Source organism: Hemicordylus capensis, chromosome 8 (assembly GCF_027244095.1).
Source record: "Hemicordylus capensis ecotype Gifberg chromosome 8, rHemCap1.1.pri, whole genome shotgun sequence".
Lineage (NCBI taxonomy): Eukaryota > Metazoa > Chordata > Lepidosauria > Squamata > Cordylidae > Hemicordylus > Hemicordylus capensis.
The window spans coordinates 29820847-29844699 of NC_069664.1; the positions used below are offsets into that span (position 1 = coordinate 29820847).

A 23853-nucleotide genomic window follows, 5' to 3' on the forward strand; every position below is an offset into this window, starting at 1 on the left:
ACCTGAGTGAGTGTGGGCTTGCATCTGGGAGAACTGGCTGCAAGTCCTGCCCTGTGCCATGAGCTCATCGTGTGTGGCTTTGGGCAAGTCAGTGTGTCTCAGGACCCACCGGTAAGAAAGAAAGGAATTCATAAAGCGTCACTCTCCACTGAGTTCTGGCAGTGACGATCAACATGAGGGCAGGTACTCCATCCAGGCCCCTAGTAGCAAATATACCATTATATCTGGGATTCTCAAAATTGGGTCCCCCGATGCTGTTGCACTACAACTCCCATCATCCCCACCCATTATGGCCTTTGGTCATTGTGGCTGGGGAGGATGGGAATTGTAGTCTAGGGACTCAATTTTGGGGTAAGCTGCATTAAGTGTAAACTTTTTACTTAAATACCGTATCCATTAGTTTATTTTCTCTCTGTTCATCTATTTTTATTTACCGTATTTTACGGACTATAAGACGCTACGGACTATAAGACGCACCTTAATTTTAATCCAGTTTTTCAGAGTTTTAACATATTAAACTGTTAAAACATATAAGACGCACCTGAATTTTGGCGGATATTTTTCGAGGAAAAAAGTGAGTCTTATAGTCCATAAAATACGGTATATCCTACTTTTCATACAATATCCCAAATTAATATCTGCATATCAAGTGTCCCACAGCCACTCCTACAACAGACTTGTGAGGTGGGCTAGTACTCTCTTCATCCCCATATATCAGATATGGGGCTGAGGCACAGAGGATAGGCGCTTGCTTGTGGCCAGTGGCTACCTATAAAGTTAATTACAGAGGCAGGATTTGAATGGGAGATGCCAGGCTCACAGCTTGACCTCTGGGCCAATTCTTGGCTGCTTAGAACACATCTTGGGAGGTAGCTAGGGAAAGGTTCCTACTTGCCCCACATCTAGAGAGCTGTTGGCCTCAGGCCACTTACAGTAATTGGAGGGACAGCCCCACATCATTGACCCGATTCTCTCTCTGCCTTTCCTCAAGGTTTTCCACGACGATGACATTATCCCTGGATGGGAGGGGAAAATCGTGGCCTGGGTGGAAGAGGACCACGGTGAGAACTGATCGGACACCTGAACTCTCTTGGCCACAAAGCTCTGCTGCTGGCTGCACTGCTGGTCAGATACTGGCCAAAAAAAGCGCAGGAACCAGGATGCATCGGAGTCCGAATGCCAAAAGCAAAGAGACGGACATGACTGCAAAATGACGGGTATGACGTTTTGCCACATGCAAAAATGTCTGGCACTTGAGTTCCATGGCCAAATATTGTGACGTTCAAAAATCCCACGCTGTGAGGAATGGACCAGCTCCGTGATTCAGTCAGTGTCGGCCTTAATGATATGTTACCCCCACCCCCCGCTTTTCGTTTCTGCTGCTGTCTGTAGTCTGGATAACTTTTGATGGTGGTATACAGTATTACAAGTAACCTTGCACTGATGGCTGAAACTAAAACCTGGGTCCTCTAGAGGCAGGCTGTGCTGTGGCAGCTGCCTTCCTCTCCCAGAAGCTCTTGCCAGCCGATCATTCCAAAGGGCTCTGTGCCTGACATTCCCTGCAGCAACGCCCTCTCAGTTCTTTCAGCACCTGAAGCCCAACAGAACCTTCACTGGCAGAAGACAAGCTTGGCTCGACTGGGTGGTCCCAACTGAAGATTGTCAGCCTGGCAGCATCAGGGTGGACTTCTGCTTCTGTGGTTTTGCTTTACTGTCCTACGGCTCTTGAGGAATTTGAAACAGTGGTTGGTTTGTTGTGGGGTGTGGGTCCTCGCCCTTTTCCGCAATACCCTTGTCAACCTCTTGCTTTCCTTGTGTGCTTCTCAGACCTGTAAAATTACTTCTCCAGGGTTCAAGTGGCAGAATAGTGTCCTGTCTCTCTGGATGCTGTTGGATGAGCGGTAGAAACAAAACGAGACCCAAACAGGAGGAGAATGTAGGGTTGACTTCTGGAGTGGTGGCCTCCCTCCCTCCCGCCCTCTCGCAGCTCAGGATGAATTCACAGCATTGCTTTGCTTCCATAGCTGGCTGAGCCCTTTCCCAGTCACACTCGGCAGAGACCCTCACGGGACTGACTGTCCCAGCTGCCATCAAATGATATTTATTTGAAGTTGGTGACTGGACACTGGAATGCGTCTCGAGCCCTTGCTGATCCACCAGTTCCATGTGGGTCTTATCACAGGGTTTCTGTTGGGGGAGAGGGGTGACTGGATGAAGCCCGCTTCAGAAGAGGAGCAAGACCTGAGACGCTTGTCACCCCGGCCTGCGCGACTGTCCTTTCCCCTGCTGCCCATAGTGGTTCCCCTGCTTATGGTGAATGGGTTGCTCCCTGCAACAGAACCTCCCGTTTGGCCTACTGCCATCCACCCTGGAAGCAGTTCTGGTGGCGTACACAACTGACAGCTTCTGCTTTTGTGGAGCCAGCCGGCCTGGTGTCTTAGCCGCTGAAGATGCCAGCTAACAGTTGTGTGAGCTGGCTGTCAAGATACCTCTCACTCTCCCCGTGACTAGTCCCAAATCTATAGCATAGTGAAATTTTGGACAGCGATGGCTGCAATAAGATACAGCATCTGCTCACGGAAAGTCCAGACTGGTCCCCTGGTGGGCTGCCAGTGGTAGCCCACCCAGCAGGTATCTCAGGGTGAGAGCAGTCAGGCCTGGAGAAGCGCACCACTTGGTCCTTTTTCTGTTCTTCTTGTGTTTCCGCTTCTGCCTCCACCACGCTGAACTGGGTGTGCAGGAGTGTCTTTGCTCACACGCCCTGCTCAGTCTCACACAGCTGAAGAGCCGATGCGTCTCTGACTTGGTTCTGCACCCTGGAGTGTCCCGCCAGCCCTGCCCCACACTGCTTTGTCTCTCCCCACATCACAGCCGTCCACTTTGAGGACCAGGCTGCAGGCCTGCATGTCTTTGGTGCATGTATCCGGCACTCTGAAGGAATGTGTGTGTGTCAGCCTGTCTGTGTCTTTTTTTGTGTGTGAGGCTGAAAGTTTGAAGGAAAACATGGGTTTTATCATTTTACAGATTTAAACGTATCCTTTTGTATACTTGTTCCTGTTTTTTGGAATTATTTTGTATCTGTTTTATGTCGTTGTCATTTAAGGACAGTGTCTATTTTTATACCAGTGCTTTTTTCTGTATATTTCTGCGTGCACGCTGTACTGTATTTTACTCATTTTTCTAGAGGATGCTAATATGTTTTGTATGGCATCCTGTTAATGCCACCTAAAATGGCTCCCATAACTAACTTTATCTGATTATGAGGGCATGGCAGGTTCCTAATAAGTTTTCATTTTGCCAGCAATTTCTTAAATGGAAAGTATTTATTCATTGTTTGTCTTACCACACCCTCAGTGTTCAGAAAGAGCAGCTGTGCCTTTCTAACTGCACTTGTAAGAATCCATGTTGTTGATGCTTAGCATTCAGAGTGCACTCTTTCTGCAACTGCAAAGCAGCAGCTGCAAAGCTGGCTTTTGGGGGGGAAACATTTATTCATAAGTTTGGGGAAAGGTTACAGGGTTCTCCCGATAAAGAAACACTCCCCCCCCGCCCGCCTTTCATAGAGTTACTGGTTTCTTTGTTGCATGCATTTTACTAGGTATCAAAAAGATCGCATGGAGTTATCTTTATTAAAAAGAAAAGAGAACCATCTTGTTTATTTTGGCCCTTTAAGGTCAGACTTCTGCCTGCTTTCCAATAACATATTTCACTGACACAGAATTCTCCCTTCATGGTTTAAGCCAGAAATGTCGCCGTGCTGGGGAGGAGAGGAAGGGGGAAAGAGTACACTCAGACTTGCTGTGATGTCCTCTCAAGAAAGATTTAAGCTCTTTAGCTGCAACCCTGCAGGCTGTTGGGCTGCTGAAATCCCACTGACTTCAGTGAGGTTTGCTTTTCCTAAGTGTAGGATTGCAGCACTTTTTTGTGTGTGATTAACACTGAAGTGCCAGCTTTCAAATATTTCCCAATAACGGACCCCATTCCTCCTTCAGAAGTGTTGTGATTTCTATACAACACCCCAGCTAGCTTGCCTTTGTTCCTGCAATGATACCAGTTAGGTTAAGTCATTCTTTCTCCCCCGGGAACCTAGAGGAGGAGGACCCAGGCATCCCTAAATAATGATTTATCAGCACTTTCACCAGACTACAGTTCCCAGGATTCTTTAGGGGAAACCACAATGCAATGCTTAGATTGGTTAAAATTCCATGTTATGTTTGTCGCATAGATATGCCCTGAGTTGAATTATCTTGCTGTAAAGGTGCAAAATACGCCTGGGAAATGACTCCAACTCATTCACAGAATAAGAAGTAACAATATTAAAGATGGGGTGAGGGGGCAATTTTCCTTTTACCAGCTCATCCTGCCCCTTGGTATCTTTATACCTGATTTCTACACAAACACTCTGAGGTTGTTATGGTTCCTGTTGAAATAATTTTTCTTCTTGCTTCTCATCCTTGTAGCATGAATCATGCAAGCTGCATATAAAATACTTTATCTTCTACAGAAATGCTGAGGTTTGCAATCATTACTATTCCAACAAGGATTACTCTCCAGCTCTTTGTACACGGGCCAAGAGAGACCTGGAGCTTATTTGTGTGCTGTAACTGTTGGGACATGCTTTGAATTTATGGACCAAGACTTTCAATGGGATTTTTAAAAAAGCTGTTCAATAAAAAGAGAGTTTGTAAACAGAGTCTGGTTTTGCTTCTTTGGGCAGGAAGTAGAGGGAAGAAGAGCTCTTGGGGAGGGGAGCTGGTCTTGCAGTTGCAAGCATCCATGATGGTCTCCTTTGCTTAATGGTCCACCCTGGTTTGCATTTGGACAGATGACTGCATATGAACACAGCCTGCTGTGAAATATTCCCCCGTAGGAGATGGGGCTGTTGCTCATTGGCAGAGCATCTGCTTTGCATGCAGAAGGGCCCAGGTTCAATCCCTGGCAGCGTCTCCAGCTAGGGCAGGGAGAAACCCCTGCCTGGAACCTTGGAGAGCCATTGCCAGACAGCGTAGACAGTGCTGAGCTGGATGGACCCATGGTTGGACTCCTGGGGTGCATCGGAAGTTGCAGACATGCTTGAGGACAGACAGAATTCCTTCAGCAGCTGCTGACGATATCATAGGAGGCAAAGCCCCAGTTGGTATAAGGCAGGGTGTCTACTGCCAAGCCCGGCTGAGTGCTGCTCTCTGATAAATCAAAACCCATCCCTGGCTCAGCTGCCGATCAGGTCTCTTTAAAATTCCAAGTTGGTAACCCTTTTGGATAGGGACTTGGTGAGCCGATTGTCATTTTTTAAAGGAGATTCTTTGCATGAAAATCACTACAATTTTAGGTTCTCATCTTTATATATATTTTTAAACATATAAAACAGGATAATAATAAAACACATAAGTATGTAAATGGTGTGGACCGTGAAACGGAATATGACTCGGATGGCTGGCTGGCCGTTATTCTAGGGCAGGGCTGGCGAGCCTGAGGCTGTGACTGAACTGCAGCGGAGCGGCCATTAATGACCCCATTTCCCAAAGGCGGGCAATTGGGGCTGCCAGCCCCCCAGGACCGGCTGGCCTGGAGTCCCCAAGGAAGAGCTGGAGGAGGAAACCGGGGGGGGGGCTCCCCCACCAAGGCGGCCTTCGACCCAGGGGGGGCTCCGGGATCCCCCTGGAAACCGGAGCGGCTCCCTCTCTGGCTGCTTCCACAGAGACCCTGGAGACGCCCCTCTGGTCTCCGAGCTCTTTCAAGGACTCGCCGTCGCTCTTCTAGCTCGGTGGCTTTAAGGACTTCCTCCTCCTCCTCCTCCTCCTCCCTCCTCCGCTTAACACCTGTTGAATCTACGAAGGGTTTGAATGGGGCGAAAAACCCGGCATCACCCAAGACGGACGCAGCAGGAAGCACGCCTGGGGGACGCGCACGCGCGCCTCTGTAGGGCGGGGCTGCCCGCTCGCTCGCCTGCCTCCCTTCCTCCCCTCCCCGGGCGCGCTCGGCGGCCCCTTTTGCGACAGCGTCGCGCCCCCGCTCTCGCCGTACGGCGCTGCCCGCTCCGAGGAGGGAAGCGGGCGGGAGGTCATCGCGGGCTGCTGAGGCTGCCCGGCGGCCGCGGCGGCTCTTCTCTCTTCCCTGCTGCTGCTGCTGCTGCTGCTGCTTCTTCCTCTCGTTTGTCTTCTGCTGGGCGGAGGCGGGATGTGGCGCGTGTTGGCGAGGCGCGTGGCCCAGCAGTGCGCGGCCCCGCGGCGGGCCCGGCTGCCGGCGCGGGCGGAGGGGCCAGGCTGGCGCGGCGGCGCGGGCGCGGCGGCAGCTGGGGGGACGGGCCTGGCCTCCTCCGCCTGCCCCCTCTCCTGCTGGGGGAGGCCCCCCGGGGGGAAGACGCCGCCGCCGCAGCCGCCGCAGAGGGGCCCGCCCCGGCTCCAGCCCGCCCGGCACTGGTGCAGCCACCCGCCCCACCAGAAGGTGAGAGAGAGCCGGGCGGGGCGGGGGTGTCTGCCGTTCCTGCTCCCCCCTTCCGTAGCCCCCACCCCCATGAGTAAGGCCTGGGGGGGGAAGCCCCCTCCCAAGGACAGGCGGGGTTCTGGGGAGTGGAAACTCCTCCTCTTCCTCCTCCTGCTCGGGGGTCCCCTCCCCAGTGGCGCCTGGGGGGGAGGAGGAGGCTGCTTCCTTCCTCCCTATAACCCGGGGGGGGGGGAGAGGGGGCTTCTCTTCCTCCAACTGCTGCTCACGCCAGGGATTCTCACACTTTGGGCGGGTGTGTGTGTGCAGATGGGAGGATGTTGCTGGACTACAATTCCCATCGTCCGGCCTAACCTCCACCCCGCCGCCCCTGGTGGGTTTCTGCCTCCCTGGTGTCCTGCTCATGTCCTTTCTCTCGCTGGCCTGTTGAGTATATATAGCAAGGCTCGTCTGTCTGGGTCGAGCTGTGCTGCTGAGCAGCTGGAGGGACTGTCGGGCAGCAGTTCCACGGGCTGCATCAGGGATGTCTGGGCCGGGCTTCAGCTCTTCTCTAGAAATTAAGCTGAGGGCAGCGGAGGACCAGTCTTCCCTCTAAGAGGGATTCCCAGATGATGTTGACTACAACTCCCAGCATCCCCTGATGTAATGGCCTTTGGCTGGGGATTATGGGAGTTGTAGTCAACAACATCTGGAAATCTCTGTTAGAGGGAGGACTGGAGAGGACCCTGTCTTGGGCACACTGCAGCTTCTTGTTCTCACGGTCTTCTTGGCGACCAGCAGACAACCCTGTATCTAGGACTCTCGTCTCCTGCACAGGCCCCTTGTCCTTGCCCACAGGCTGCTTTGTGTTTCACGCTTGGTCAGTTGTGTTTATATATCCTTCTCCGTCAAAAGAGTTGCATTCAAAACTAGGTTTTGTTCTGTGCTGTGAAGCTCCAGGCAGGGCCTGTCATGGTGCTGTAGTTTCTACAGCACTTAGTTTCTGGGTGAGGCAGTATACAAATAATAATTCTTTGCTCCCTGGGACCCCTTTCTCTTCTGTCATCGGTTGTGTTTTGATGGACAGAGGTCCTCTCCAGGCCATCCCTCCACTGGGTGGGTGACTGTCTGCTCAGTGGTGTTGGGCATCTCCTGATCCAGGGCATTGGGGTCCTCTTCTTCCTTATCACAGGGCACCCTCCTGTGACCAGTGCCTGAGGATGCCTTCACCCGGCTTTGTTGCAGGAATGATTTATTTGCTAATGTTGGCATCCCCAAACTGGTTATACTCTGAGGGGGGAATACTTACTGAGAAGCCCTGTTGGTGCAGAAATTCTGAGCCAAGGGCAGGGGCTGGCTTGTGCGGAGGGTCACCCATCCTTGCACCCAGGATGGAAAGCCTATCTTCTTGACCATTTTATTTTTTGCAGGTGCCTTTGCCCGCCCTCTCCCCTACAATGCAGATGGGGACCATTGCACGCTGGGAGAAGAAAGAAGGGGACAAAATCATGGAAGGAGACCTCATAGCAGAGGTACCTTGAAAATGGCATAACTTGCTAGTCAGTAGCTTTTCGAACCAATCCCTTGGTACAAGCTTGTTCTGGATTTGACCTCTGTTCTCCCTAAGGTGTGCACACGTTTTTGGATGTCCGCTCAGTTCCTTTTAGATCCTGCTCAGGTTGAATCAGGAAGGCCCCACTCTGAATGCACATGCGCACTGAGGGTCTCCATCTAATGCAGAGCCCATCACTTTGGCCCTCTGGCTGTTTTTGGACTACTGTCTCCAGCCACAGTCGGGGACGTTGGGAGTTGTAGTCCAGCCTCTGCAGGAGGGCCAAGTTTTGCAGCCCTGATCTGATGGAGATTAGGGGAAGCTCATATAAATGGCATGGTATTTTTTGCTATAACAAGATTGCTCTGTGTGTGAAGGTGGAGACAGACAAAGCAACTGTGGGGTTTGAGAGCCTGGAAGAATGCTACTTGGCCAAGATCCTGGTGGCAGAAGGAACGCGGGATGTTCCCATAGGAGCCATAATATGCATCACTGTGGACAAGTGAGTTCGTGTTTTCATGGAATTCCCTCATTGCCTAGCCTATGCTTTAGGGTCCTTCACTACTTCTCTTCTTTTTACTAAACTACTTGATTTTCCTAGACTAGCCGCTCCTTTTTTTCTCTCCCCTCAGTTTACAGTCCTCTGTCAAATCCTCCATAGAAGCAAAACCGTTTTTCCTGGACATTTGCACTGTCTTGTATTGGTTAACCTTCTGCTTGCCCTTCCTCAGTGGTAAAGCTGCTAAAATAAGACCTATTTATTTTGGATTCTTCTCCATTCCCCAAGATGTATAGAGGCTGCTTGCTGCTGTTCAGTAGCCTACAAGAGGCACTTGCATTTCATGTTCATGGTCCATTGCATTGAAATGGGTTCTGGGTTCAGATTCAGCCTTGCCTCTCCTTTTTTCAGCTCTTCCACCTTAAACTGAAAGCAGCCCCCCCCCCATGTTCTAGATTGCCTTGCTAGCATTCTTCTGGAGGGGAGAGCTGGTCTTGTGGTCGGCATGAACTGCCCCCTTTGCTAAGCAGGCTGCACCTTGGTTTGCATTTGGATGGGGCTGGGGTGGGGTCGTCGTCATCGTCCCAAAACAGCTGGTGGGCCATAGTTGTGCAGCCCTGCCTTGGAGGATTGGGCTTTAGCTCAGTGGAAGAGCAACTGCATGTTTGCGTGCAGAAGGTTCTAGGTTCACTCCCTGGGAGAGACTCTTGCTTGAGACCTTGGAGAGCACTGAGCTCGACGGACCAAAGGTCTGACTTGGCAGAAGGCAGCTCCTGTGGTGCGTGCAGCTGTTGAGCGGCAATGATGTGGAGGATGGCCATGAAGTGTGGCTTGGAGTGTGCCATCTCTCTGTGTTGGCTCTTGTCTGCTTCCTGCCTTCTCCTAGGCCTGAGCTTGTCGATGCCTTCAAGAACTATGCCCTGGATCCAGCAGCAAGTGCATCAGCAGCCTCAGTGCCTCCTCCTGCAGCAGCGCCAACTTCCTCCACGCCCCCAGCAGCAGCTCAGCCATCCGCACAGGCTCCGGGCAGCTCCTATCCTCCCCACATGCAGGTATGGTGCAGGCCCTCATGGCTACTTCCGTTACTCTTTGGGTGTCTCCATCATCATTTCGTTCCATTCCTTTGGCCTTTAAACTTTGCACCCTTTTCTGCGCTGCAGAATCAATACAAGCCCGTGAGTCTCGCTTGCGGGAGCAGTGGGGGCTGAGGGATGTGGTAGTGAGGGATATGTAGCAATTTTTCTTGGAGGTGATGATATCGGTTATCTGACTTTGTTCCCTGCCGGTGGAACTTTCTGACATTTGGCTGCATTCGTCCATGCAGCGAGGGAGAGCCAGGAAGTTCCTTTGGATGCTGTTTTCATGTTGGTGGGAAGGCCTGATGCCGCCTCCTGTGAGAAGGTGCAAGAGCTGAAGGAATCAGCTGGAAGTCTGTGGTGTAGCTGGGTTCTCGGGTCTCCTTTTAAAATGTCAACCCTTGCGGCAGGTGGGAGGCAAAGCAGAGCCAGAGCGGCCCTGGTCGCAAGGATTGTTGTTGCCGAATTGTAGAGCTCTTTGCATAAAGGCTGTTACACGCTCTCCGATTCCTTAGATTCTTCTCCCTGCTCTCTCACCCACCATGACGATGGGCACAGTTCAAAGATGGGAGAAGAAGGTTGGGGACAAGCTGAGCGAAGGAGACTTGTTAGCAGAAATCGAGACGGACAAAGCGACAATAGGTGAGAGATGTCCAGACCCGAAATCAGTCAAAGTTTGGGGTTGCTCTTCTGTTCACTTCTCACAAAGGGCAGGTGATCGAGGCAGGACTCCTTGCTGCTTTGTTGTAGAACTGGGTGATGCCATTGAAGCAGGATGCCTTAACATGCTCTTGTGTGTCGCTGTGTGTCGTGATACAGCTCTTTGTGAAATCGAGCACCAGCCTCCATTTTTGTACTGTGAGCAGCTGTGAAGATCTCAGTGGTGCCTTTTGGGTTGCATTTCCCAGATTTGCTAATTAATTCTTTATTTTGTAGTAGTTTTAAAACTGACCTTTCTGGTGTGGGGGGCGAGGTGGATGTGTATAGCAGGATGGTGTGGGTTGCAGGACTGGTCTCTGTTCTTTTCTCCCAAAAAGAGACTTTCTTTCTCCTCTTTAAGGTTTTGAAGTGCAAGAAGAAGGCTACTTAGCAAAAATCTTGGTGTCAGAAGGCACGAGAGACGTGCCCCTGGGAACCCCCCTCTGTATCATAGTGGAGAAGGAGGCTGACATTCCTATATTTGCTGACTACAGGGATGCTGGAATAGTAGATCTCAAACCACCAGTGCCACCACCTAGTCCCGTAGGTACAACCTGCTTGGTGATTTCTCTAATGGAAAAGAGAAGTGTTGGGGGCCCATCCTGAGTTTGAACACAGAATCTTTAGATGTTTGCTTCTCCTACGTGGGAGACTCCCACTGCTGGGAACAACCTTCTATCAAGGGTTCTGAAACTTGGGACCCTGCATGTTGTTGGACTACCACTCCTATAATCCACAGTGGCCATTGGGGCTGTGAATGGAGGGAATTGTAGTCCAGCAATAACTGGGGACCCAAGCTTGAGAGCCTCTGTCTTGCGTCATTCTTCACTGGAGAGATGCAAAATTGCTTCTGCACGCTGCTCTCTCTCTCTTGGGGTCTTGATATTTCAGATATTTCCAGGCAAAGAGTCTACAGGTCAGTTCAGAGAGAAACTAGATTGAGGGAGAAGGCCAGATTTCATTCTTGGTGGGTTCTTCCTGACTTGCTCAGTGTGGAGCCCACTTTCTGACCAACGTGTCTGTTCCGGCTCATACCGTTTTTTGTCTCCCCTGCCTCTTCCAAGTAAGAGGGGCAATCAGACCAGCTCCTATTAGGACCCTGCATTCTCAGGCCATGCCTGTGCTGGCACAATTCTACCATTCTGCTGCATGGTGGACCTCAATGATCTTTACCTAGGTCTGTACCCCCTGCCCAGGGCTGAGTGCAGATTGAAATGGGAACACAAGGGAATTCTTAACGGCATCAACGAGGCGGCCTCTGGCTAACTGCTCTGCCTTATTTTCTCCCTCAAGGCAGCAGTGGCGGCTGCTCCGTCTCTTTCGCCAGCAGCCCCTGCTTCTGCCAAGCTTCCTGGCCATAAAGGGAGGGTCGTAGTCAGCCCCCTGGCAAAGAAACTGGCGGCAGAGAGAGGAATTGATGTTTCACAGGTGAAAGGTGAGTTATCCTCCCTTTTCATCACTCTGATTCCACCTCTGGTTCACTTGGTTAGCTGCTGCTTGAAACACTTGTCCATTTTGCCTGTCCCCACCAGGTACAGGACCGGATGGTCGGATAACAAAGAAAGACATTGACTCATTTGTGCCAACTAAGGTTGCCCCGGTAAGTAGCGCTTCAGTCTGCAGCAATAAGGAAGGAAGTGAGCTGGTGGGAGCAAGCAGGACTGGTCCCCTTAGCTAAGCAGGGTCTGCCCTGGTTGCATATGAAAGGGAGACTAGAAGTGTGAGCACTGGAAGAGACTCCTGCCTGCAGCCTTGGAGAAGCCGCTGCCAGTCTATGTAGCAAGATGAACTGAGCAAGATGAACTGATGGTCTGACTCAGTATATGGCAGCTTCCTATGTTCCTAAGGGCAGTTTCTGCAACTTAATTGCATCAAAATGATAGACCCATCCAAAGAGTTGGGATCCTAGTAAAATGTTGAGGGTTGTCCCAAAGTGTTAGCTGAGCCAGGGCTGACATCAAGGCCCAACATATGCCAAGCTTCAGCCCTAGGTCATGTGATGGAATGCCTGTGAGTATGTTCACCACCAGGTAACGCAGCAAGTCAAGGGGTGTGCCTGAACTGGTGGCACCTTGTGTGTTGCTTCTCAGGATTTTTCTTTTTGGCTATGTGGGGCTGTGTGTTAAGTCATTCAGGACTCTTATGAGAACACAACTTGCCTAGAACTTGGATAGCTCAGATCGACTTGCAAAGCTTGGCATCCGTATGTGCGTGTGCATGCACGCACACGCACACACTCTCTCTCTCCCCCGCCTGTTTGGTCTCTCTTTCCCTTGATTCACAGATCTCCAAAGATCCTTTCCTGCCATCTACAGCCAGCCTCTCCTGAACAAACCGTTGCTTTCAGAGATGCTTACAGCCCTTGTAATCAGCCATGGGCTGTAATTCGCTAAACTGTGTTTGAAGGCAGAGGCATAGAAATTGGAAACAGAGTATTCTGTAGACTGAAGGAAATACGAAAATAGGAAAGGAGTAGGACCTCAAAGCTCTCCTCTTGTCCCGTACAAGAGATGGCAGCACTCTAGAACTGGAATAACCTGAGCTCTCCCCAACTTGTTGAGTCTTTTCTCCCAGTGCTTGTAACTGAAAGGTTTTTCTGCATACAGGCCCGGGTGGCAGAGGCTGTTCCTTTGGCTGCCCCAGCAGCAGCGGCTGCAGCCCCTCCCACAGGCGTCTTCACAGATATTCCCATCAGCAATATTCGCAAGGTAAGGCGTTGGCCTGAAGTGGGAGTCACTGCAAATGCCTCTTGCCAGAAATCTTTAGATCTGAAGGGCCTGAACGGAAGACTGGGAGAGGCGCTGGCAGAAGCAGACACTCATGAAAGAGACTCTTAATATCATCGCCACTCCGTCAGGGCAGGATTAATCATCTTTGTAGATAACTGCTGCTGTCTAGCCACAGACTTCCTGAGGCTGGGCTGTTTCTGCTTGGGCTTCCCCAAGAGTGGCGGCAGCAGCGTGAGGAACACCAGGGAGCTGGGAGAGGCATAAGCATTGCATCCACGCAGCCCCTTTGTTAGCTGCTCTGTCACTATAAACGTTTCTGTCAGTTGCCTTGAATCTAGTTTCATCGAAAAGCAAGATTTAAAATATATAGACTAAATGGGTCGTGATTACTAACTCTGCCCCTGATGTGCGTAGCGCTTTACAGAGGAATGATCGGTCCTTGCCCTGAGACGCTTACAACCAGAATTGTGTTTGGGAACATGGAGAGAAGGGTAGTAAAGGACTAATGTGAGCAAATGCCCCTGTGTATGCTTTGTTGCAGTTGGGGGTGAGGATTAAGGGTCAGGGCCAAGGCTTCACAGGAAAGGTGGGTTTGGGCAAGGAAGTGGGGGGCGGGGCGGCAGCTCTTGTGTGGTGCACTTATGTAAAAAGGGTGGCGAGGCTGTAGGTTCGCTAAACCTCAGTTTGCAAGTTCCTTCGCAAAGTACGTGGTGCTTACCGCCTTGCCTGCCGTGTTTCGCCTGCAGGTGATTGCCCAGCGTTTGATGCAGTCTAAGCAAACGATACCTCACTATTACCTCTCTGTTGATGTAGACATGGGAGAAATACTGGTGCTAAGGAAAGAACTCAACCAGGTAATGTGCTTTTGCGGTGGCATGCTGGATAGGGCCTCTTGTGTCACCGGGGGCTGCTCCTGGCATCTCTGTATAAATGACTTGGTGCAAGAGTCCTCAAACGCAGGTCCCCAGATGCTGTTGGGCCACAACGCTCGCCATCTCTAGCCACGGTGGCCTTTGGTGGTTGTGGCCCAACAGCATCTGGGGACCCAAGTCAGAGAACCCTTAACTTAGTGCTTCCTTCTGAGTTTTCCCTTTGTGGAAAACTAGATGTTTAAAGTACGTTATGTACCCTGCCTGGCAATCATGGATATTCCAGCAGTGTAGAGGTTCACATACATCCTTCAGGTTTCAAGTTTCCCACCACTTTGCGTTCCGAGCCAAAAAAAGCAGAATATGTAACATGAGACTGGAGGCTTGAAGGGACGGATGACTAATTCAGAGGTTGCCCTGGGGAACGGGATGGCTGATACCCCCAAAGGGCATCCAGCATAAGTGGGACAGAAGCCGGGGCAGTAGTACAACAGCAGTCTTGAAACGGAACTCTGCTAAATTGAAATTAAAACCTTTTAATCTGGAGTTTGACTTGGAGAGGAGGGTGGTGTGTATAAAACTAGAAGCAAATGGGAGACACAGTCTTCTGAATGGAGTGACCTGGCTTTCCCCAGTCTGATTAACTTGGCTGTATTGAAGGACATTCAGCCTGCGCTTGCTTGTGCTGGCTCATGAGACTTCTCTAAACAAGATGGCTTCATCTGTAGTAGTTGGTCTGATAGTTTCTCACGAACATTGAAATTGTAGAAAACCTGGTTGTGTGGATTGGTTCTCTTTTTAACTTTCTTTGGTGATTCTGGGAAATAAATAGCCTTGCAAGCATTTCCACCCTCTGTCTTGTCATTGCAGGAGATGCCACAGAACACTAAACTTTCGGTCAATGACTTCATTATTAAGGCTTCAGCTCTGGCTTGTATGAAGGTGCCCGAAGCAAATTCCTCTTGGTTGGACACAGTCATTAGGCAGTAAGTGTGCAGTCTTGAGAAAGCCGTTAAAGTCTGAAATGAAGAGTCATCCTGAAGAGCATGCTGGAGCTCTTGGCCAAAGGGGCATTGCAACGATAGAGGGCACTTCAGCTTCTGTCTGATCCCTTTTTGGGAAATATATTGAGAAGGCACAGTTACTTTGCCAGTGCTTTCCGTTGTCTATTTTAAATTCTCGCCGCCATTTTGAGTCTTGCCAGATTCATGGTAACGAAATCCCCTCCTCTCCCCCACATTGTGTGTTCCAGAAATCACGTGGTCGACGTCAGTGTTGCAGTCAGTACCCCAGCAGGACTTATAACCCCAATTGTATTTAGTGCTCACATCAAGGGACTAGCTTCCATTAACAAAGATATTGTAACTTTGGCAACCAAAGCTCGCGAAGGCAAACTACAGCCGCATGAATTTCAGGTGAGGAATGTGGCACTGGAGTCATTCTGAATCTTTAGGGAGGTGCAAAGCATGTTTGGGAATCAATGAAGAAACAGTTTTTCAGAGCGCTCTTTCCCCATTCCATGTCTGATAACACACCATGTGTAACCACTGGCAATTCAGTGTTGGTGTCTGTGTTTCCTTGCAGGGAGGGACATTTACAGTCTCAAATCTAGGAATGTATGGGATTAAGAACTTCTCTGCCATAATCAATCCCCCCCAGGCGTGCATTTTGGCAGTTGGTGCTTCTGAGAAAAGGATAGTTCCAGCAGATAACGAAAAAGGGTAAGTGCCTTTTTGAAGAGTTAATACCCAAGGGAATGGCTCAGGTATGTACGAGGGAATATTCCATAGTTTGCAAAATATGAAAGATTTCCAGCCTGACAGTGGGATGGATCCTAATCTTTCATGTTGTGACACTCTGTGGTCACACAGACACACACCCCGGTCGTCTTGGAAGGAGGTTTGAGCCACAAAGCATGGCAGTACAGAAGGTTAGGATCCAACCCAATAAGTCGGCAGCTTTGGTTTTTTCCTAATTTTCCACCTCCTGAAAGAGACTCTCTTTCTACTGTCAAATCCTTAGAAAAGTCGTTTGGGGCACTGCAGTGTGACTCGGATTCATCATCAGCTGCTGTACTAAACAGATTGAAAGCCAAGCGATAAACTTCCCTTAAAGCTTTAGTTAGTTACAAGCTGAAACACACTTTCAAGTAAACAAGTGAAGGACTGGGCTGCTCTAGTATACATTTTGCATGCTTTATTTGATATAAGAAGCTGTGGCAAAACCGAACAGCAGCTAGACAATGGGGTAGAGAAGGCAGTGGAGTCAATAGGTGCAAAGTGGAATGGATTAAAGAACCCTACTCCAAACCTCAGTTCTTCAGTGGGGCAACTAACTGCTTCTAGAAAACTTTGAAAACTTAATTCTTGTCAAAATGCTATCAGTCCCTCCTCAGTGGAGGAGTTTGTGCTCATGTGGGCCAACTGCTCCCACTTGCTGGGCCATCTTGGTGCGCCCGAGACCGCCCTCTCTAGACACAGACCCCTGTGCCTTCCAGAGACATTGCACGTGGATTTTCCTCTTGTCAGTCCCTCTAACTGCTCTAGGAACTCAGCGTCCACTGACCTGGGTCTGCAGAAGATTAAGCATTTGGGTTCTCTCTCTCTCTCTCTCTCTCTCCCCAGGTTTGACGTGGCCAGTGTGATGTCAGTCACGCTTAGCTGTGACCACCGCGTGGTAGACGGAGCCGTTGGCGCCCAGTGGCTCGCCGAGTTCAAGAAGCTCCTTGAGAAGCCAGCCACGATGCTGCTATAATCTCGAGGCCCCCCAGGACTGACTTAGGTCACATCACTTCATTCTAAAGAAACTATTTATATATATATACATACATATACATAGTGTTTAGACTTTTAAACAAATGTCCCTTTCTTTATTTTTTAAAAAAAGAGATATTTATGTATACAGCTGCTGGTAATTTTTATTCTCGGCTGTACAGATTAAAATAGTTTGCAAGAGCTTTCCAGAGCCAAGTACAACTATACTGAATTTGCTATGAATTGGCAAATGCTTTCCCTTCTAAAGTCCAAAGTGTTTGAAATCATGTGAAGGAGCATATGCTTGTGAGCAAGGGAACACAGGCCCACCCAGCAACCTGACCTGCCCCTTCCGTGCCCTCAAAAACAAGGAAGCTGGATTGTGACGGGAAACAACAACTCCCAGACCAGACTCGGTGGCTGAAATCTCCAGTCTAGCACTGGAGTGAGCCTGCCTGTTTGTGCACTGGTCTCTTAATTAGTAGAGATCTAGTCAAACAGGCCCCTTTAACAGTTCATGGTTCAGTTTATTTTGGGGGATTCAGCGCTTCTAACACAGTAAGCAAGCTACAGTATATTCAGACTGCCCACAGGTAAAGCAGGCAAAGCCTGTTTTTGAACTGCACGTATGCCTCTGAACAAACATATGTCCCTCCTGGTAAATGCTCACAGTTCTAGCATGTTTTCTGCATCACAGCTTTCCTCTTGAAGAGGCAGTTTCCCTGCTAGGTTAGCAAATTCTGCATCACTTCAAGTGGGAGTCATTGTGCAGGGACTTAGTGCCATTACGGAGACACTGGAATGTTGAACCAGCATGGCCTCTTCATTTGGATTCCAACTTTAGAGTTTTGTGTCTTAAACAGTTTGACCTAGGAAGTTCTAAGCGGTCTGGATCCAGCAGGGCCTTGTCCTTTCATTTAAACAAGGCTTGTGCAGAAGACATTGTCCTGCTGAATTGTGCCCAGCGGCCTTGATCCTGTGCCCTAGTCCCTTCAGTTAGACACTACTACCTTTCTTTGGATTGGGGTCATGGTTCTGTAAGAACTTTGTCTTACCCACTGCAGCCTCTTGGAAGTGGCAGAATTTCTTTGGACATGTATATAGTGTACAAAATGAAATTGCTTGAAGGGGTTTCTTTTGGTTGAGATTGTGGCCAAATGCATTTATCATTATGTCCTCTAATGGGAAGGATGCATTAATGGAAAACTCTCCTGTTTTTGCTTTCCAAAGGAAATACACGTTTTAAAAGAGGATCATGTGTAGCTGCTGAGTGACATGACCCAAAGAGCCAAATAGACAAACAAATATACCCCAAATTACTCTGTACCATATGCATTGCATTAAGTATTGTCTCTTGTAGTTGTGCTACCAAATCCACTAAAAATAACATTCAAGGATGATACTGTGGACATTAAATATTTTTCTGAGACCTAAACGAATGTTTTGTTGGTTCAGTTGCAGTTATACCTAGAAACTTGCATTTGTTTTTGGTGAGAAGCAAGTTGCACTTAACCCTATTTCAAATTGTCCATACTCTTGTTCCAGGCTGGCTAAGTTGTGTTGCATTAAATGTTTGGCGTTTCAGACTGTTTTTCCTTGTCTCCATTCTTTGTTTCTTGGCTGAAGTGTGTGGAACTGATCTTGCTGCCCGTGGGGGGACTCGGTAGGCTACTTATCTGTTTGGGTCAACAAACAAAGCTGCCTTCAGCCTGGCTTGCCACATGGGCTGCAGCTGGCCTGTGCCACTGACTGTAGCTGCTCTGGATGCTGCTCAGCTATTTTTAGAATCAAAGCCTTGAAATGTATTCTGGTTTTTCTCTGGTGATCCAGTCTGAGTGAGTTTCGTGTAAGGGACCATGGGCCTACTGCCAGCTTATCAAAAAGGAAACTGCAGTTTTTCACTTGGGTTTTCTTCTTTTGAGGTCTACTAGAGCACTTTATTGATTGCTGTCACTGAAAAGCAGGATGGGCCACTTCAGTTACAGCAACAAGTCCACTTTTGATTCAGGAATTAAGGGGCAAGTCCATTGCCCTGATTACATCTATATTCCATTTTCCTTCCATGCTGGAATGTGAGGGTGGTGTCTTTAGGGTTCCCAGGTGGTCTCCCGTGCAAGGACTGGCCAGGCTCAAACCTGTTTACCTTTAGCAGGGGCTGCCTCAAAGACTTGCAGATCCTAGGACATGACCATCTGCCACTTATGTACCATCTCTTCAGGCAGTGCCGGGGGGAAACTGCCTGTCTGCTCCCTCTCCAGTTGAATACTGAAGTTTCAGAATGTTCAGTATTAAAGTTTAAATACAGAAGCCACTAAAAGCATTGACTTATTTAATGTTTTATTGTTCAGTTAATACAGAAACTGATCACAATCTAAAGTTTACTACTGCTTTAAAAGGTGAGCTTTTGCAGTTTTGCATTGCACAGTTCATACATTATGTTAGAAATTCTAGAAATAAGTATTTCAAGTAAATGTTGGAGCATTCTGTTAGTATGAGTTGGTTTTTAACTAGCATATCACATCTGTCAGCATTACTGAGTGCTGTATCTGTCCAAAGGGCAACTGGGCTTCTGCTCAAAGACACAAGGGCAAAATACAGGCTAGTAGCCAGTGGACTTATGTAAGGTCTTTGGAAGTGTTGAATAGGCATCACACACACACACAGCCATGCTCTTTAACATAACTTCTACTGCAAAATGGGCATTGTGATAAGCAAAACACCTTTTCTCTTATAAAATGTTGCTGCTGTTGCTTCTTCATTCACAGCCTGTGGGAGATTGAGGTGTAATCTGTATTTTTCAGGGCATTCAATCAACACATCATCCTAAAATTGAAATAAAGGTTTCTTTTGTATACAACTGCATGTAATGTTGACAGGTAACAGATGCCAGATAGGAACAAGATTGTCAAGGGAAAAGGCAGTGGGGCTTAACCAGAGTTCATGACTGACTTACCTTTGAAACACTCAGGCTACATTCAGAGATGCAACGTATCTCTGGCAATTCAACTTTCAGTTCAACATTCAGGGGTTTCCCATGTTCGTCTTTGCTGGTGGTTAATGCATAGACTGGTGTGCAGGATTCCTCTGGCATAGTTGTACTAGAAATCTCTTCAATAAGCCTCGTTTTTGAGGGTGTGATGTTCTCCATCAGCAGACTAAGATCACTGCTGTCTTCCTTTGCGGTGATGTTTCTCAACTGGTTGAGCATTAAGTCTTTCACAGATGAATCTTTCATAGATGGAGTTACTTTAAAAAAAAAAAAATTGTACATTACATGAGCTCCTGGCTACTCACTCATACTTCAGCTTGCACAAAGGAACTGTGTGTGTGCTGGTATCCAGTTAAGTGGCATAAGCACCCAGCAGTTCCCAACCTGATGGCCATTGTGAGTAGAGAATTGGAAAGCTGCTTACCTTGCCTCGTGCTCTGTTTGGAGAGAGGCACTGGGGCCTGCCCTCCCCTCAAGCTCTGCCTCATCCTTTCCAGGCTTCCTTTCAGTTTAAATTTTTCGATACTGTAGCAGGGGGACAGAACAACTCTGAAATGCTCCTCTATGTACTTGAGCGACAGATGGATCAACTGGTCCCTCACTGCCGGGTTTTCTTTTCCCTTCTCGAGAATGGATGGATTGTATGCGAGAGCAAGGATGCTGTAAGCCCCTGGGAAGAGGACAAGTTCACTATTACTGCAACTTGAACATTGGCGTATACATTAAGGTGGGAGCTTTGCAGTCATGTGTAAAGGCTAGCAACCTGTTTGAGAGTAAAGTTATGTTGCTGTTCTTGAGCCCAGGTGGCTGCATCTGGAATTCATGTTACCTTGTCATTTGGTTGGCTCACAAAGGATTTAATACCATTACATCCATTGCTGACACCATCTCTCTAGTGTGTGTTTTTAATTATTTGCTTTTCTGCCAAAATGCTCCTCAAGGTGGCTCACAATAACAACTTTATCAATAAAACTCCCAAGATTAAACAATGGTATACAGCAACCTCAGTATATATGAAAAAAATCTAGCAATTAAAGGGTTAAGACTCGCATATCTGTGGGTTGGGGATGAGCAAAAATGACCTCTGAGGTAGTTTCCACTTGCCATTTTGAAGGACGAGTCATTTTGAGGCTCGTATTTATGAAAAAACACACCTGTGGTTTTTTTCATAGAGAAAAACTGATTTTGGACTTTGGGGGGGCATTGCTGGACAGCTGGAGACATAATACGGTACAGCACAACCCTACCTCCCACCCCCAATTGTCCCCACTTTCTCATCCCATTTTTTGCTGGGCCAGGAATCACACACACACTTCTCATTGCCCTAATGTCCCATTATCCACGGTTTCACTATCTGCCCCCTGCAGAATGGAACCCCCATTGATAATGGGGTTCTCTTGTACCTCTTTTGGGAATGGAGCATGTTCAGTACTCTGAAAGTGACCTTCAGCAGAAGTGTGCCACACCCACGCACCCATTAAGCCTTCCTGGAGCAAAGAAGCTCACCTGATTTATTGGATATATCCTCCATTTTGCTAGAACGCACAGGTACTGGGTCAGATGGTGACTGGGGTGCTGGGACTTTATTCCACCTGCAGAGGTTAACGAACAATGGTTTTTCAGTAGGGTCCTGCAAAAAGAATCCAAAACCACTTAATTATCAAAGCAGGCTTGTTAATTTAATAACGGTCAAGGAACACAGCTTCACTTGGGCATGAACTGCTTGCAGGAACACAGCCAACCTCTGGTTTGTATCCTCTGATGTGTTTACTTTGTGGCCTCAGACACAGGCAACTTTGTGTTTTTGTATTTACTGAAAAAGATACAATTTCATCTGTTAGGTTTTATTCATCCTGCCAGTTCCCAAAGCAAATAAACAAAAACTGTTTTGGAGGAGGGAGAGGGGTTTCAGAAGTTTGCAAACAGACTATGAGGCTATTCACAAACACGTGCAAAACTGGGCTAAGGGAGCCCAGCTCGGTTTTGCATATGTGTGTGTGAACTGCCAGGATCAGGCCCGATCCTGGCAGCACCCCGGCAGCAAACCTGCTTGTGGAACCTCCCTCCAAAATGAGGTTGGGAAAGCGGCTGCCAGACTGCAGTGCCCTCAGGGACGGCGGGGGGAGGGGGATCTCCATGATGCACCGTGCACTTGCAACGTACCCCGGCCCCCGGAGCTACCGGCAGCAGCCGGTGCTCCTCTGGGTGGGCAATCCGCCCACCCAAGGGAAAGCAACGGATCGTCTGTGGGAAGGTAAGCTCTTCAGGGCTTCCTCCTCACAAACCCTGCAGCCTTTTCTCACTGCTCGTGAGAAAAGGCTCAATGAAAGGCAAATCTGTTACAACTGCCTAGTATATTTCAGCCCCATAGCTTTCTCCTTCATGCTCCACAGCTGTCTAACATACCAAGATGTGGGCCTCCAGGCATAGTTCTGGCTCAGGGGGAGCATAATAGCCCTTGGCGTCCATTAGTTGCTGCTGCATGAACTGGCGGTAGCTCTCGGGAGAACTCTCAGCCATGTCGTCCAGCATCGTCCAGAGCTGGGTGGCCTTGGTCAGCATGTCTTCTGAGTGACACATGATGGTCTTTCTGGTGGTGTGAAAATGCTGCTGCAACACAGGAGAGGGTAGAGAATTATGCAGAAGAGTTGCTTGATCCAAGGAGCTCTGAAGTCACACAGCAGGGCCTTGTAGCACTCATCTCTCTGGTAGTGGTGAGAAGTCTAACTGGGTGGGTGGGGGGGTTATTTATTGTGGCAGTCCTTAGAAAGCTTTCACTAAACTCTTCATCTTTCAAAAACCATCTTTCAGCCTCAGTTCCTCTCTCATAAAAAAAAAGGGAAGCATTAAAAAACTAAGAGTCACAGGGTTCTGGTTGGCATCTTTAGTTCTGACAAGGCTCCTGTCCTTTTAAAACAGCTACTTGGCAGGCAGGAATGCAGCAGGTACAGTTTTGCCTGGCAGAGAGATGCAGTGGTGGAGAAAGCTTCAGCTGTGGAAAAGGAGTGTAGCACAATAACTATGAGGGTGAGCTGTGAGCCAAACTCCCTAGTTCAGATCTTACTTAACCCAGTCCTGAGCACACTATGTGACTTTAGGAAATCCAACTCTCTCTCAGCCTCACCCTCCAAAGTCTGTAATGCTGGCCTACTTTACAGGGAATGGGTTGTTTTAAAGACTGTTGAGACAACTGCTCAACAGCACCTTTAAAGAGTATTGCAGAAACATTAAACTAAAGATTATTGCATTTCCACAGCACAGCAAGAAACCTAGCCATGGGGAGGGGGTTGGGTACTAATCACACGATGGATTGTTCTTAAGAACAAGATGAGGGTCCCCAATTCCTGTGTTGACTTAGGAGGGAGCCCTACTGACTTTGATGGGTTTACTGCCTTCCAAGTAAGCAGGCTTAAAATTGCAGCCAAAGACTGTGGCAGAAGGGATGAGTGCTAGAACAATGGTTTAAAAGTATTCTAATAATAATGCTTATTAAGGCAGCGGGGGTGTGTGTGTGTCTTTTGTTTATCGCTGACGGGGGTGGGGGAGGGATTGCATAAAACCACATTTTTTAAAACAAGTTTCAAATTAAAAGTTTTTACTTATAACTTTTAATTTGAAACTTGTTTTTAAAAATGTGGTTTTATGCAAGCCAAGAACTCAGAAACCTACCAGATATATGCAATAACATCCCCACCCCCGCCAGCAATTAAAAAGACAACCCCCCTTCCCCCCACCATGTTATACATATGTTATTGCTCGGGGCAATATATATATATTTTTAAAGTTAAAAAACCAAGTTAAAACCGCCTTTTGATTTTTTTAAAAGTTTCAAATTCAAAGTTAAGTAAAAGGCGAAGAACGAAAAAACCTTTTAACTTAAAAAAAAAAATTGCCCCGAGCAATAGTGAACTTGGGGGGAGGGGTATAAATATTTCTAATAAATAAATACTGAAAAGCGCGAAAAGGTATTATTTTTAAGAGCAATGAATAATTGCTATAATCATTTATGCCTGTTGATTGCAACTTAGAGCAAGAAGAAGAAATAATAATATATGAACCCACCCAGCCCTTTTTCCTCCTTTACCGGCTCGACAAACGATGCTGGCTCAAGCCGTCTCCATGGCGACGGCCGGAAGAAGGCTCGACCGGAAGTGGAAGTGCCACGTGCTTTGTTCTTCCGCTCCCCGGCTTCGCTCGACCCTCGCTTTCCGGGTTCCGAGGCTCGACGAGCTCCAGCTGCTGCCTCTCGCCCGGCTGAGACTCCTGC

At 48.4% G+C, this 23853-nt stretch overlaps 3 protein-coding genes across 12 annotated transcripts in view; 2 read left to right on the top strand and 1 right to left on the bottom strand.

The window, feature by feature from the left end:
• Positions 1-4693, top strand: part of DIXDC1 (DIX domain containing 1) — a 61044-nt gene extending 56351 nt beyond the window's left edge. For all 5 annotated transcript variants that reach the window (XM_053269240.1, XM_053269242.1, XM_053269241.1 and 2 more), the window contains one exon: positions 992-4693. In XM_053269240.1, coding sequence (XP_053125215.1) covers positions 992-1072 — 81 coding nt within the window. In that variant the 3' untranslated portion in view covers positions 1073-4693. The remainder of the gene's footprint in view (positions 1-991) is intronic.
• Positions 4694-5864: 1171 nt separating this feature from the next.
• DLAT (dihydrolipoamide S-acetyltransferase) lies at positions 5865-18188 on the top strand. 2 transcript variants are annotated; one of them, XM_053269246.1, is made up of 14 exons: positions 5867-6444; positions 7851-7952; positions 8350-8474; positions 9358-9523; positions 10063-10189; positions 10608-10789; positions 11540-11681; positions 11779-11846; positions 12853-12954; positions 13722-13829; positions 14715-14830; positions 15097-15259; positions 15429-15565; positions 16469-18188. In XM_053269246.1, the coding sequence occupies exons 1-14, from the start codon at positions 6178-6180 to the stop codon at positions 16596-16598; spliced, it is 1935 nt and encodes a 644-aa protein (XP_053125221.1). In that variant the 5' UTR covers positions 5867-6177; the 3' UTR covers positions 16599-18188. The 2 variants fall into 2 exon arrangements, with proteins under 2 accessions (XP_053125222.1, XP_053125221.1); XM_053269247.1 differs by lacking the exon at positions 12853-12954 and having other exon boundaries at positions 5865-6444.
• Positions 18189-18917: 729 nt separating this feature from the next.
• PIH1D2 (PIH1 domain containing 2) lies at positions 18918-23818 on the bottom strand. 5 transcript variants are annotated; one of them, XM_053269254.1, is made up of 6 exons: positions 23671-23818; positions 21993-22193; positions 21093-21216; positions 20011-20256; positions 19551-19843; positions 18918-19420 (listed from the first exon to the last, which is right to left on the bottom strand). In XM_053269254.1, exons 2-6 carry the CDS (start codon positions 22164-22166, stop codon positions 19283-19285), a joined length of 975 nt encoding a protein of 324 aa, XP_053125229.1. In that variant the 5' UTR covers positions 22167-22193; positions 23671-23818; the 3' UTR covers positions 18918-19282. The 5 variants fall into 5 exon arrangements, with proteins under 5 accessions (XP_053125229.1, XP_053125230.1, XP_053125226.1 ...); XM_053269255.1 differs by having other exon boundaries at positions 21993-22196; positions 23671-23812; XM_053269251.1 differs by having other exon boundaries at positions 21993-22196; positions 23649-23791.
• Positions 23819-23853: the final 35 nt, after the last annotated feature.

What these genes read in the sequence shown, in the direction of transcription:
- PIH1D2 (XM_053269254.1), bottom strand. Translation starts at nt 22,166, where the DNA reads ATGTGTCACTCAGAAGACATGCTGACCAAGGCCACCCAGCTCTGGACG. An exon ending in GGATATATCCAATAAATCAG is followed by an intron (nt 20,257 to 21,092) that starts GTGAGCTTCTTT and finishes TCCTCTTCCCAG; the next exon opens with GGGCTTACAGCATCCTTGCT. An exon ending in GTAGCCTGAGTGTTTCAAAG is followed by an intron (nt 19,421 to 19,550) that starts GTAAGTCAGTCA and finishes TTTCAATTTTAG; the next exon opens with GATGATGTGTTGATTGAATG.
- DLAT (XM_053269246.1), top strand. Translation starts at nt 6,178, where the DNA reads ATGTGGCGCGTGTTGGCGAGGCGCGTGGCCCAGCAGTGCGCGGCCCCG. An exon ending in CCTATCCTCCCCACATGCAG is followed by an intron (nt 9,524 to 10,062) that starts GTATGGTGCAGG and finishes CCGATTCCTTAG; the next exon opens with ATTCTTCTCCCTGCTCTCTC. An exon ending in CCATCAGCAATATTCGCAAG is followed by an intron (nt 12,955 to 13,721) that starts GTAAGGCGTTGG and finishes TTTCGCCTGCAG; the next exon opens with GTGATTGCCCAGCGTTTGAT.